Genomic DNA, 14,152 nt, shown 5'->3' with positions numbered 1-14,152 from the left:
AAATATCTGGTGCCAATACTGTTGTTGCTCTCTGTATTCTTTCTAGTTTCCTTATATTCTTTTTAGTACTGGGTGTCCATAGTGTTACTGCATATTCCAGCTTTGGTCTAATCAATGTGACTAATTTTTTTTTTCTTTTATAATTTCTTCATCCAAGTATTCAAATGCCACTGTCATGGACCTTAGTAGGTTGTATGTTTCACCTACTATTTTGTTTATATGTCTGTCCGGTGTCATGTCATTGCTGATTATCACTCCAAGGTCCCTTTCCGAGTGCACTTTATTTTTTTTTATTTTTTTATTCGTTTTCACAAATTTTGTGATTTTTTAAAATTCTGTTTTTGCTTTTACCAAACTCCATTATGCTACACTTCTTGATATTAAAGTTCACCTCCCACTTTTGAGTCCGTTTCAAGATTGTGTCCAGGTCTGATTGTAATGAGTCACAGTCCTCATTTATTGATACTTTCTTTAATATTTTTGCATCATATGCGAAGAAATTTATATAACATTCAACTCCTTCGTCCATGTCGTTTACGTATATGGCAAACATGATTGGAGCTAGTACTGCCCCATGTGGAACACCACTTATCATTTCTTCCCATTTTGAGTATTTGTCTCTAATTACTACCCTCATTTTTCTCCCAGTCAGGAAGTCTTCCATCCATTTTAATAAATTACCTGCAATGCCACCTATTGATTCTAATTTTCTTATTAATTATTTGTGTGGTACTTTGTCAAATGCCTTTTGTAGATCTAGATAGGCACAGTCTGCCCATCCATCTCTCATCTATTATATCTATTATTCTCAAATAGAAGCTGATTAGATTTGTTGTACATGATCTTCCTTGTCTAAATCCAAATTGGCTTGGGTTTAGTATAGATTTTTCTTCCAGATGTTTAACCCATCTACTTTTAATCACTTTTTCACATATCTTAGCTCCTGTACTTGTTAGGGAGACCGGTCTGTAGGTAGTTGGGTCTTCATTACTTCCTCCTTTTTATATTGGTACAATGGTTGCATTTTCCAGTCTTGTGGTACTTTTCCTTTTTTGAGCAAGCATTTGATTATAGTGTGTATTTTATCTGTTAGTTCCCCCACGCATTCCTTCAGTATCCAATTTGCAATTCCATCTGAACCATGCGATTTTCTAACATCTAGGTTTTTTATTTGGTCACTGATTTCCTTTCTTGTTACTGTGTGTGTGTGTGTGTGTGTATTTACCTAGTATTTACCTAGTTGTAATATACGGGAGGGGAGCTATGCTCGTGGTGACCCGTCTTTGTATCTCTCCGCATCAAGTTTTATCTTAAAATTTTGTATAGTGTTAGCACATACTGTTTTGTTGTCTAATTTGTTCCATGTATTTATCGCTCTGTGTGGGAAACTGTTCCTTTTCAAGTTTTTTCTATAACTATCCTTTTTCAAATTTTTTCCGTGTCCTCTTGTTTTACCGTTGTCCCACATTAATAGGTCGTTCCTGTCTAAAACTTCCATTCCTTTCATTATTCTGTATATAGTTAGCAAATCTCCTCTTTCTCTTCTTTGTTCCAGAGTTGGTAGGTTCAATTTGGATAGTCTTTGCTCATATGTTAGTTCGGCGAGTGTCGGTACTAGTTTTGTTGTCGCTCTTTGTAATCTTTCTAGTTTCTTAATATTCTTTTTTGTACTGGGTGTCCAAAGTGATGCTGCGTACTCAAGTTTTGGTCTTATTAGTGTAGTAAGTATTTTCCTTATCATTTCTTCGTCCATATAGGTAAATGCCACTTTGATTGCTCTCAATAAGTTGTAGGTTTCTCCAAACATCTTGTTTATATGCTTATCTGGTTTCATGTCCTTTCCAATCATCACTCCAAGATCTTTTTCAAAGTTTGTTTTATTTATTTTTTCTTCCCCAATTCTGTAATCTTTTGATATTCTATTTTTACTCTTTCCAAATTCCATTATGCTGCATTTCTTAATATTGAATTTTACTTCCCATTTTTTAGTCCAATTCCATATTGTGTCCAGATCTTGTTGCAATGAGTTGCGGTCCTCTTCCGTTTTTACCTTAAGTAATTTTGCATCATCTGCAAAAAAAATTATATAGCACTCCACGCCTTCATTCATGTCATTAATGTATACAGCGAACATGATCGGTGCCAGTACTGATCCTTGCGGGACCCCGCTTTTTACTTCTTCCCAGTTGGAGAATTTTTCTCTAATTACAACTCATTTTCCTCCCAATCAAAGTCTTTCATCCATTCCAATAATTTTCCTCTGATGCCACCTTTTGACTCTATCTTATTTATTAGTTTCCTATGAGGTACCTTATCGAATGCCTTTTGCAGGTCCAGAAAAGCACAGTCTGCCCATCCATCTCTTTCTTCTATTATGTCTACTAATCTTGAGTAAAAGCAAATCAGATTTGTTGTGCAGGATCCCTTGTCTAAATCCAAATTGATTTGGGTTCAGTATAGATTTTTCTTCCAGGTACTTAACCCATCTGTTTTTGATCACTCTTTCACAAATTTTTGCTATTGTGCTTGTTAGTGAGACCGGTCTGTAGTTAGTTGGATCTTCCTTATCACCTCCCTTATAAATTGGTACAATGTTTGCTTTTTTCCAGTCCAGTGGTGCTTTTCCCTCTTTAATTGATGATTTAATTATATCATATATTTTATCAGTTAATTCTTCCATGCATTCTTTCAGTGTCCAGTTTGCTATTCCGTCTGGGCCATGTGATTTTCTGACATCCAGGGTTTTAATTTGATCACTGATTTCTTTTTGTGTTACGTTTATTTCTTTCATTGCTGGGGATAATTCTCTCTCTCTAACTTCACTGTTAGGCGAGTTTTCTATTGTGAATACTGATCTGAAGTGGTTGTTCATTATTTCAGCCATTTCCAGTTCTTCTGGAAATTCCTTTTTATCTTGGCGCAGTTTTTCTATTTCTTGTTTGTTTTTCAGTTTTCCATTTACATATTTGTAAAATAGTTTGGGTTCTTCTTTACATTTGTCTATTATCTTTTTTTCATAATTTCTCTTTTCATCTCTGCGTATTTTTACATATTCGTTTCTTAGTTTGATGTATGTTTGCCATTTGCTTTGTTTCTTATCTCTTTTCCATTTTTTCCAAGCTTTGTCCCTTTTTTCCTTTGCTTCACTACATCTTTTGTTGTACCAGTTCTTTATGTATGCCTTTTCCATTTTTTGTTGTGGTGTGGTGATTGGTTTGACGACGGCATCATCACCACTAGACAGTGATACTAGCGATACTAGTTTTCGTCATCGCGTCGCGCGCTGGGTACCTAGTGATACTAGTGATACTAGTTTTCGTCATCGCGTCGCGCGCTGGGTACCTTATCAGCCCATAACACTTTCTGTCTCGTGAGGTCGTCCTTTCTGTAATGGATTCGTGACCTCTGACCCCCGTATAAACTGAGCGAGCCTTGTTTACGTAAGGCGGGAACTTAGAAGAGGCATATGTTTCTCACGTGTCCCCATTGGCCATTTCTCCCATACAGAGAGATTTTTAGCAAATCAAAATTAGTTGTAGGAGGAGCTTATATCATTAAGAGCTTTCTTCCTAGCCAACATCTAAGTCAAGTTCAGTCTGCTCGGACACTCAAAAGTATTCAGTTAAAGTTGTCAGAGCTCTAAACTATTATATATCAATCTAGCCTAAAGCTATGTACAAGTGATTCGTTCAACGATCAGAGGTTACAGTTGGAACTGCAACCAGGATTCATACAAGGTCGGTGTCTATTAATTAAGTCCAGCCTCCCACATCCGCACACCCGTACACAGCACAGTCATTATTTTGACTTTGAAGTAATAATATATCAATAATAAAAGTCACATATTTGAGAAACACTAGTCTCATTCACCACCAAATGTGAAGTAAAAACTATATGTATAAAGTTTGTTCGTGTTCCTTGTGATCTAAACTATCTTGGCCAGCTACCACCTACCCATCTATATATTCATATTTAGTCGTAAACAAGGAGCGAGACAGTGGTACGAATTTGTCCACTCCTTCATTATAAATTTCTTTTAGTATGTTCCATTTTTCTTCTATCCCTGTATCTTCATTTTGGAATTTTTCCCAGTTTGCATTGCGAAAGAATGTTTTAAGTTTCTCAAAGTTTGTTTTGTTATACATGGGTCTTCCTATTCTATGTTTAACATTTTTGCTTTGGTCTGGTTGTTCTTTCAATTCCATTTCTACAAATATTAGTACATGGTCACTTTTTCCTATCGGAGTTTTGTAAATAATATTATCGATTATCTCAGGTTCTGTTGTAAGTATTAAGTCCAATATTGAGGGTTCTTCATTTCCTCTATATGTAGTATTTTCTCTAATCCACTGGGTCATTGTGTATTCAATGGTCAAGGAGTACATTGCCCCAGTGTTTCTCTCCCCCTTTCACTGTCATATCATCCCAGCATATTTCTTTTAAATTAAAGTCACCCATAATTACTGTATTTCCTCCATCCTTCAGTGTTTCAATTAGTTCTTCCTTTGTATCATCTAGTAACTCAGCGTGATCCCTGTCTGACCAGGCTTGTGTCTTAGGAGGTACATATACCAGTGCAAATTTTCTTTTCTTCATTTTTTTACCTTCGACTTGTACTATAATTGATTCTACATTATTTTTTCCTTCAGTTATTTTTGCTACAGTTAAATCTTTCTTGGCCAAAATTAGAACTCCTCCCCCCTGTTTGTTCTTTCTATTCTTTGTCCAACAGTTGTATTCTCCTTGTCCCACAGTGTGGGGTGTTAGTATGAACTTTAATTTGGTTTCTACAATTCCCATTATGTCTGGTTTTTCTAATACTAGATAATCATTTAATTCGTTTATTCCTGAGATTATTCCGTCTATATTTGTGTAAGCTATTTTTAGTTTCCTTTCTCCTCCTCCCCTTTTGTCTTCTTTGTTTCCATTTTCTCTATGTACTTTTTCCTCAGCCTCATGTCTATCACTCTCCAAAAAAACTCCTCCTTTTCTTTTTCAGTTCTATTCTCATTCCTTTCATTTGCCTCATTCCTAAGTTCCTTTTCTTTCTCTTTTTCTTCCTCACTCATTTCTTTTTTGATCCATTGTGTGTGTGTGTGTGTGTATTTACCTAGTTGTATTTTATGGGAAGAGAGCTATGCTCGTAGTGACCCGCTTTTGTATCTTTCCGAATCCAGTTTGTTCTTAAAATCTCGTATAGTTTTAGCACTCACCATTTCCTCATTCAGTTTGTTCCAGATATCTATCACTCTGTGTGGGAAGCTATTCTTTTTCAGATCTCTTCTGTAACTGTCCTTCTTAAGTTTCTTTTTGTGTCCTCTTGTTTTTCTTCTGTCCCACTTTAGTAAGTTGTCTCTATCAAGAATTTCCATCCCTTTCATAATTCTGTAGATGGTTAGCAAATCACCTCTTTCTCTTCTTTGTTCCAGGGTTGGTAGATTTAGTTTATCCAATCTTTGTTCGTATGTCAAATTAGAGTGTGTTGGTTCCCTCTTTGTCATTGCCCTTTGAATTCTTTATATATATATATATATATATATATATATATATATATATTATATATATATATATATATATATATATATATTATTAGAATTAGGTGTCCATAGTGTCGCAGTGTATTCCAATTTTGGTCTTACCAGTGTAACTAATATTTTCTTTACCAATGAAAATTCATGTGAACAAGTTGCATAAACGTGGCAAAGGAAATATGGACTGGGAGTGAAGCGTTTATTCCTGATGTTTCATCTATTGACTTTCTCAAAGGAATGAGCATACTGGATCATGCAGAGTTTATATACACGCTTGGTGGCTAAAGGGGGTATACGAGCGTAGAACGCTGTGTTCTGATTGGCCCGCTGAGACAGCCAATCATGAAGCGCTATGCCTGCTGAGGATTTAGCCCAAGTGAAGCTGCCAGCCTTACTATTGATGTTGGGATGGGTAGTGATGTATGCAGCTTCTATGGATTTCCTGGTCTTCTTATCCATACCTTTGTGTAATACCTCGGCCTGGTTCTATTGTGGGAGGTGCCCAGATTCGTCTATAAGCACCACCATTGCGTTGGTGAGCTTATGGTGATGGAGGTCGGCCTTATGTTCCCTGATCCTTGTGTTAAGCCCCCTCTTCGTTTCTCCATAATATGCTTTATCGCATGATGTCCATGGGATCTGTTTTCAACTTGTATCATAATCGATTCCACATAATTTTTTCCTTTTGTTGTCTTAGTCACATTTAAGCCTTTCTTAGTAAAAAAACATGACTTCACCCTGTTTCTCCTTTCTATTTTTCATCCAATGGTTGTATACACCTTGTCCCGCAGTGTTTGATGGTACTGGACTTTTTAATTTCGTCTCCATGATTCCCATTATGTCTGGTTTCTCTACTGCCAGATAGTCGTTTAATTAGTTTAGTCCTGAAATCATGTCCCCCATATTGGTATATGTTATTTTTAGTCTTTTCCTTGCTCTTCCTTTTTTTATTATTATGTTTCCTTTTTTCATAAACCATTTTCTTAGCTTCAGGTCCAGCCCTCTCTCTAAAATAAATAAATAAAAACAAATAAAATAAAAAATAAATAAATAAAATAAAATCTTTTCAGTCCCCGTTCTTTCAATTTTTCATTTGCTTCACTTCTGTCTTTTCTTTCTCTTTTTCCTCATAGCTCATTTCTTTTTTTATCCATGCACTTTTGTAATTTTCACTATTTGCCAGGTTTGCTGTTTTTGATAGTACTTCTGCTGTCAATTGAGAACTTAGTTTGATTTTTAGTGGCCTATAATATTTTTCTTTAGAGTACTCTCTCATCCTATGTACCTCCTCAATCTCTTTCATATCCTGTCCCTTCTCTTGTATCTCTTTCAGAATACCATAAACTTTAATGCCATAAACTACAATGCACTTTTTGATCCACTGTGTCTCTGACCCAATTTTCTTTTTCTTTAATTATTATATTATTATTATTATTATCATTGGCATTTTCTTCCTCTTGTTGCTGTACTATTTCCTTAAAAGTTATCTTTTGATTTTCTTGTTCTACTTTCCATTGAGTTTTTATTTCTTGGAGATCTGTCTCCTTAACCGTTTCTCTGACTTGTATCTGTTCTTTCACTTCTTTCTTCAAAACCTCGTTTTTGATTTATCATAATTTTCATTCTTTCGTTCTCACTTCTGACCATGTTTAATTTCTTATTCAGATCATCAAGCTCCTTGTTCATCTCGTTTTTAGCTATTTTAAGGTGAATTATTTCTCTGTACATTGTCCTGTATTAAATTTTCATATCCATTAGTTCCTCTGTCAAATCAGCTATATCCTGATTTATTAGGACATTTCTATACCTAGGTTCTCTATCCAGTTCCAAACCTCTAGCTAATATCCCACCTTCTCTTGCAAAACCTGAAAATGCGTAATTTTCCAACCTTTGAGTAGCTTTTGGAGTTTCATGCAAGATGGTTTTGGTATTACCCCCAGCGGAGATTTCACCCTGGTCACTTCCAGACATCTCTTTGTTGGTTCACTTTTATTTCATCTTTATCACCCTTAATTTTATGTATTTAACACTATTATTGTACCAATTTTGTCATTTTGGTTACTCGATATACACAACCCCCTTCCCTTTCGTAAATACAACTTGTGGTTTTCAAGTAGCTTAGCGACAAAGCACTGCAGAGCAGAGCTCTTTTCCAGTCATGTGATCATGCCCGTTGCTGCATGTGTGTGTGTTCTTGTAATCCTTGAACTGAGATAATTTTCTGTTCTATTTATTACCTAGGTTTTGAAGTGTCAACGACAGTAGGCGACATACATCTTGATTCTCCCTTACAAAAGAACATTGATCTTAGACTGGTCTTTTATGACGTCACTGATGAAAATTGTGATTGGGTGGTGAAGTTGCTGTCGACCTTGCATGTGGAAAAGTGAGTATTAATATCCTAAATATTTAACATCTTTTGAAGTTAACTGATTGAAGTTGGTGCATCATTAACTTAGCCAAAACTAGAGTCCCTATATATAGAAAGTTGCGACAACCCCGGACATGCCACCTTTTTTTGGCCATTCTGCGATCTGTGCAGAATAGTGCTCACATAACTGAACACTGTGCTGCTCTATACATCATTGGTGGGCAGTGTATTTTTTTTTTTGGGGGGGGAGGGAGAGGGTATTCATGTACCTGTCTGTCTGTTTGGATGCCTATGCGATAAGCGAGTGTTACACGAGTGTAAGTACTGTCTTTATTGATGCCCAAGGCCAACCGCCTACAGCGCGTTACCTCGGGTTTGCTGCCTGCGGGGCCCAACATATCCTACATCCCCCTCCTCAAGATATTAATATACTACGTTCATGCAGTATATTAAACAAAAATCACAGTGATTATGCACATGCCCATGAGAGCACCTTGACATACATAATTGAGAAATGCCAACGCCGTGAGAGGAGGGGGAAAACAAAATAAATACACAGGGTACTTCTGTGCAAACACACACACACACACACACACATTATTTAAAAATAGTTTAGATAAAATGAGATATGAAGACGGGACCCCACGAGCATAGCTCCCCCTCCCGTAAAATACAACTAGGTAAATACTAGGTAAATACACACACACACACACACACACACACACACACACACACACACACACACACACAACAAACACACACACTCTAGTTGCAGTCGTCTGTTACCTATTCTCCTAGCCATCCAAGCTGCTTTGAGACTCCGAGGACGGCAGGCCAGGCCTGTCTGTATTAAGAGTGGCGGTGAGGGCGGTTCTTATGATGTATTATTGACAGCGGGACGCAGGTGTCGGCGGTTGCGTAGGGTGATGCGTCCACTGCCATCTAATTTGATCGAGTATTGGCGGAACGGTAGAGCCTCAGTAATCACACCTCCCCTGTCCCACAGCTTATTAGCCTGGTTCTGTATCCACACTTGGGTGCCGATCGCTAGTGTGGGAAGAGTCTTGGGTGTTCCTTGTTTGGCAATCCAGGTCTCCTGTTGCCTTGCCTCCTCACGCTCTTTTGCACATAGCGTTTGTTGTCAGTGCACGTCCACCTTGTAATGTTGTCGATGCAGTGGTACACCGTCTCGTAGCTGCCTGCCCGTGTCCACCCCGCGCAGAGATGTGTTGTGGTACTATAACAGGGCTATCGAGGCCGCCCCCCTGGGCCCGTGTTGTCTCGGAGCAGTCTCTTGGCAGACTTCACAGCCGTTTCCGCTCTGCCGTTCGACTGTGGGAAGTGTGCGGACGCGATCCACCTCTCTACTTCCCACTTCCTGAAGAAAATACACATCTCTTCACTGGTGGGGTTCGTCCCTCCGTCTGTAGACACAGACTCGGGCGCCTCCCACCTCTGGAAGTACTACCGGAACACTGATGCTAATTTGTTGGACGTGGCCCCGTTGGGGAAATGTGCTAATTCCAACCACCCGGTAAGCCTGTCAGCGTATGATATGTATATTTGCCCTTCAAGTTGGAACAAGTCTGCCACAGTGTGTTGAAATGGATACTCAGACGTGGGCGTCACAGTGAAGGGTTCGGCGGCTTGCGACGGCGAGTGAGTATGACAGGTGGCGCAGGCATCACTATGCTGCTGCAGGTCGCCCCTTCCATGCCAGGCCAATAGAATGACTGCCTCGCCTGTCGTAACATCCTGTCTAAGCCTTGGTGACCAGCGTGGAGATTGGTTGCTGGGTGTCGTCGTCGGGCTTCTGGGATCACCAATCGAATCGACCCTTGGTCGTATGTGTACGTCACCATTCCTTGTGACACTGCCAGCCTGTCCTTGACTCCATAGTACTGACGGAGGCAGGTTAACTCGTGTGCTCGGTGCGGGTGCCAATCGCCTGCTGTCACCTTGGCAAGGAGTAGCTGATAGTCTGGATCGTCTGCAGCTGCCTGCACTATTGCTACATTGTCGAGCACGATGGAGTCACCGCTATCAAGCGCGGCGACCGTCGCTGCCGCCACAGCGGCCTCCATGTCGCTGGCACCCTCTTCATCCCTAGTTTCTGGTGGCGCACAGAGTGCAGGGTAGCGAGAGAGGAAATCCGCCGCACAGTTGCCCTTCCCAGGGAGGTACTTGATTTGGAATCTGTAGGGGAGGGTTTTTTCCTTCAGGGAGAACAACCTCGGGTTCACAATGTCCCTCAGTGCTCTGTCGCCCAGTAACTTGACTAGCTGGCGGTGGTCAGTGATAATTAGCGGGAACAGACGAGCTTTGCGGAGGTACCATACGACTGCTAGTGCCTCGTCCTCCACTGGCGCGTAGCCTGCCTCAGCAGGCGTAAGGTGACGACTGACACATAGTGCGAGACGCCACCCACACTATGTGGCAGTCATCACCCGCACTATGCCCGCTCGTTGGGCAGAGGCAATGTTGCTGCAGCCCCACGAAGCCAATGCCCACAATCGGTAATCACTGCCGTGGGTTTGTCCTTGTAAAAGGTTAGACCCTCTTTAGCGAGGCTACAGACGACATCCTTTGCTTGCTGGAACTTCTCTTGCAGATTACCGTCCCAGTACACCTTCCTGCCTTGTAATTTCCGTAGCAGCTCACGGAACGGCTCCATGACTGGTGCAGTGGCAATGAAGGGCGCCTGCTGGTTGACAAATCCGTGCCAGGAGCGAATGTCAGTCAGAGACGACTCTGCAGGCATGTTGAAGTTTCTAACAGCAGCCAGCCTTTTTTCCGTGGGCTTATAACCGTCCCATCCGACATGAAATCCCACGAAGTCCACCTCTCTTCTCCCAAACTTTAATTTATCGGGCTTCAGGGTCACTCTTTTCGCAGAACATGTCTCGAGGAAGTCGAAGACGTGCCAGAAAGCTTCTTCCACACTGGCGTCGAACAACAGCGTGTCGTCGACGCATTTCAGCTTCCGTTGGATCCCGCCGATGGCATCGTCGAACCGTCCGGTGTAAGCGTCGGGAGCGGCACAGTGACCCATTGGAGTCCTGCGGTACCTGTACTGGTCCCAAGGCGTGGTGATGAATGTAGTGAGTTTCTTGCTGGCTTCAGTGTGCGTCTGCGATGGTCTTGTAGGTGTAGCGTGGGATCCCAGACACCATGTATGTCAAATGGTGTCGGGGTGTAGTGGGTCTCTCTTCTGCAGGCGGCGTTGAGCTTCTGGTAGTCGACGGTGCGCCTGGGCTGGCGGGACTTCTTAGCAACAACCACCATTCTTGCACACCATTCCGTAGCCTCCCTCACCGCCATTGGTTCTAGGATCCCCATCCTGACATCGTCGTCCAGCTGTTTCTTGACCTCCGCCTCCCAGTGCTTAGGTACGGTGGCCAGTGTGTGACATGCGTAGGGCTTGGTGTCTGGTAGCAGGTGGATGGTGTGTGGCTCGCCGGCCATCACTGGGAGGGGACTCCTGGTTGTGTTGAATGTGGATCCTGAGAAGTGACGGAGGAGCCATTCCTCCAATCGAAGCACATTTTCCTCGGGAGGGGGGGGGGTGAGAGCGGGCGAGGTGGCGCGGTGTCAGCTGATTGTGGGGCAGCATTGTCAACGTGGTGACCGTGTAATGAGGAAAATTGTCATGCACCAGCCCCAGCTCCATGCAGGCCTGCAATGATATGTAGCACTGTGTGGCTGTCTTCATAACAAACACCTGTGTTGTAGACTTGTCGTCATACTGTAGGTGACAGGTTAAGGAGCCCAGGGGTTGGAAGTTGACGTTCGCCACATCTCGCAGGCTTCCTCGGTGTGTTAGCGATGCCGTCTTGACACCCAGAGCGGACAGTAGCCCCGGACCAGCTACACACACCTGTGCTCCCGTGTCAGGTACGGCCTGGATTCTAATCGACTTTGCACCTCCTCGAGAGCAGCTGACGATCACCCAGATCTGTGGCTGACCCTGGACCGCGCCTGCCGCTGCGATGACGATGCCAGATGTCTCCAGCCCCGCAGCCGTTGCCGCTGCTGTGAGTCTGATTTTACTTCTACACATCTTTTGCATGTGTCCGACTTTGCCACAGCTGTGGCACGCCGGCGTCTCCGTGGGGCACAGCCCTCTCCTGAGTTTGTGCTTCAGACCGCAGTTGCCACAGCGTTTCAGGTTTGGCTGTGGCGGGTGGGCTGGGGGCTATTTGTCCGGTTGGTGGCTATTTGGCCGGTTGGTGGTGAGCCCCGGCGGCCAGAGGGGAGACTTCTGTTTGCGCGTCTGTCAGCGAAATCACCCCGACTGCCGCAGCGAGGATTTCCCTTCCGAAATTTCCGCCCACGGCACTGTGGCGGGCATCTTTCTGTGCCGCCTCGAAAGTGACACAGAATTTGCGTAACGAATCCACATCACTAAAGGACTCACACTGACGAAACACATCCTCTTTGAGCACTACACACACCAGCTTCCGGAAGAGCATGTACTCAGACAGGCTGCACTCTTATTCCAGGCACTTGAATTCACAGTCCGCAGCACACTGTGTTGAATGCGTAAAGTAGTCACAGATGGACTCACTGGGTTCCTGTGCGGCCGTGAATAACTTGCACCAATCTGCTGCCTAATTGGTCGCCTGCAAGGCCATGCGACCTACGGCGTCCAGAGCGTCACTGATGGAGAGGGCCTCCCACTGCTGTGTGGTGTACCTGGAGTCCAAGGAGCGTTGCAGGGTCGGGGTGCAGAGAGGGCGAATGTGCAGGACTGCTTCGACCGTTGTAAAGCCGTTGAGACCTAACCAGTACTCCATAGAGCGCCTCCAGGTGCGGAATGTTGCCGAGGACGTGCCCAGGTCACATTTCTCAGGGGCTGCAGACCGATGGCCGTGTCTCCCCGCCACCTGTCGCTGCAAGGCTGTGATGGCTTCCGTCTGTGCCAATAGTAGCTGATGGGCCTGTTCCAAGGCTATAGCCGCTTGTGGGGACCGACGGCTGGACCGTGGGGTCTGAGTTGGTAGACGGGGGCGACGACCAGCCATGGTGAATGCGCAGATCCGTAGGGTACTTACTGCGTCATATGCAATAGACGAGTGTAGATACTGTTTTTATTGGTGCCCAAGGCCTCCCGCCTACAGCGCGTTACCTCGAGTTTGCTGCCTGCGGGGCCCAACATATCCTACAGTACCCGTGTTTCCATGGCATTGATATTAATTTGTTTTACATGGGAAAATAATCCTAAAAGGAAAATAAAGAAGTTACATCTGGGTGGTTACTACAACCATTTATGAGACCACAGAGAAATTTATTTATATTGTTTGATCAATTTGATTGTGCAACAGTTGTATGTACCTGTAACATTCAGGTATGTTACTTGGGCTAGGTGATGTAGGGAGAGAATGATGCACAGATTCGTTTGTTGGTTTTATTCTAATGTAAATATGAGCGCCTAAAGGCGGTTGTACATGGTCCTTGAAGTCAGGGATCGACCGCTGAGTTGACCTGGACCCTGGGTGCAATACAGTTGGGTAAGGAGAACTGTGCTGCTAGCTTGGGGCAGGCAGTTTATAAGCAGTGACTGGCCTGATGCTATGACCAGACTCGATCTAATTGCGGCTCCTTTCCTGGAAGGGAGGACCTTCCTGACCACCAGAGTCAGGCCCTACTACCATCCAACTCCTGAAAGTATATTAGCATACCTGTGTGGTATATATACAACCACATGCCCATATTTTTTCATACTTTTTTCAACAAATGAACCAATGCATACATTTCCCGTTTCACCAAGAGTGCACTGTATTGAGAATACCACTAACCTAAGCAGTTTTGAAAGCCATTCATATTGCACATCGTAACATCATTCAATTATAACAAATCAATATACATGTATTAACAATTTCCTCTTGAGCATTTAGTACAAGTATTTTTTTTTAATTATCTATATACCAAGCACTTTTCCCCCTTATATGGGAGGTAACTAAGTGAACTGAACCTACCTACTCCCACCCATTTCACTCCCCTCCACCACCCTTACCACCCCTCCCATCTCAGCTCCTCACGGATGACGGGTCATCCTTACATCCACCAACTGTAACTTGTCTGGTGTATTGTCTGCATATTATTGTGAGGTTAAAATCTGCTCAGTAGCATGCAGCTGATACTTTAATGTCTATATGGGGCACTCCTCCTACAGACCAGAGCCACACATCATTTTGTCTGTGATAGAGGAAATATCTATTCATAGAGAAATGATGACACTTTATTATAC

The 14,152-nt window shown here is 42.8% G+C and overlaps 1 protein-coding gene across 1 annotated transcript in view; it reads left to right on the top strand.

Moving 5' to 3' along the window:
* The window catches only part of LOC143032002 (uncharacterized), a 40,555-nt gene that overhangs the window by 16,150 nt on the left and 10,253 nt on the right, over positions 1-14,152 (top strand). Inside the window, exon 3 of the mRNA XM_076196445.1 lies at positions 7,773-7,917. Within this exon, the coding sequence (XP_076052560.1) occupies positions 7,773-7,917 (145 nt within the window). The remainder of the gene's footprint in view (positions 1-7,772; positions 7,918-14,152) is intronic.

Source organism: Oratosquilla oratoria, chromosome 12 (genome assembly GCF_046742065.1).
Source record: "Oratosquilla oratoria isolate Oo_2021 chromosome 12, ASM4674206v1, whole genome shotgun sequence".
NCBI classification, from domain to species: domain Eukaryota; kingdom Metazoa; phylum Arthropoda; class Malacostraca; order Stomatopoda; family Squillidae; genus Oratosquilla; species Oratosquilla oratoria.
This window is presented reverse-complemented; position numbering and strand designations above follow the sequence as displayed.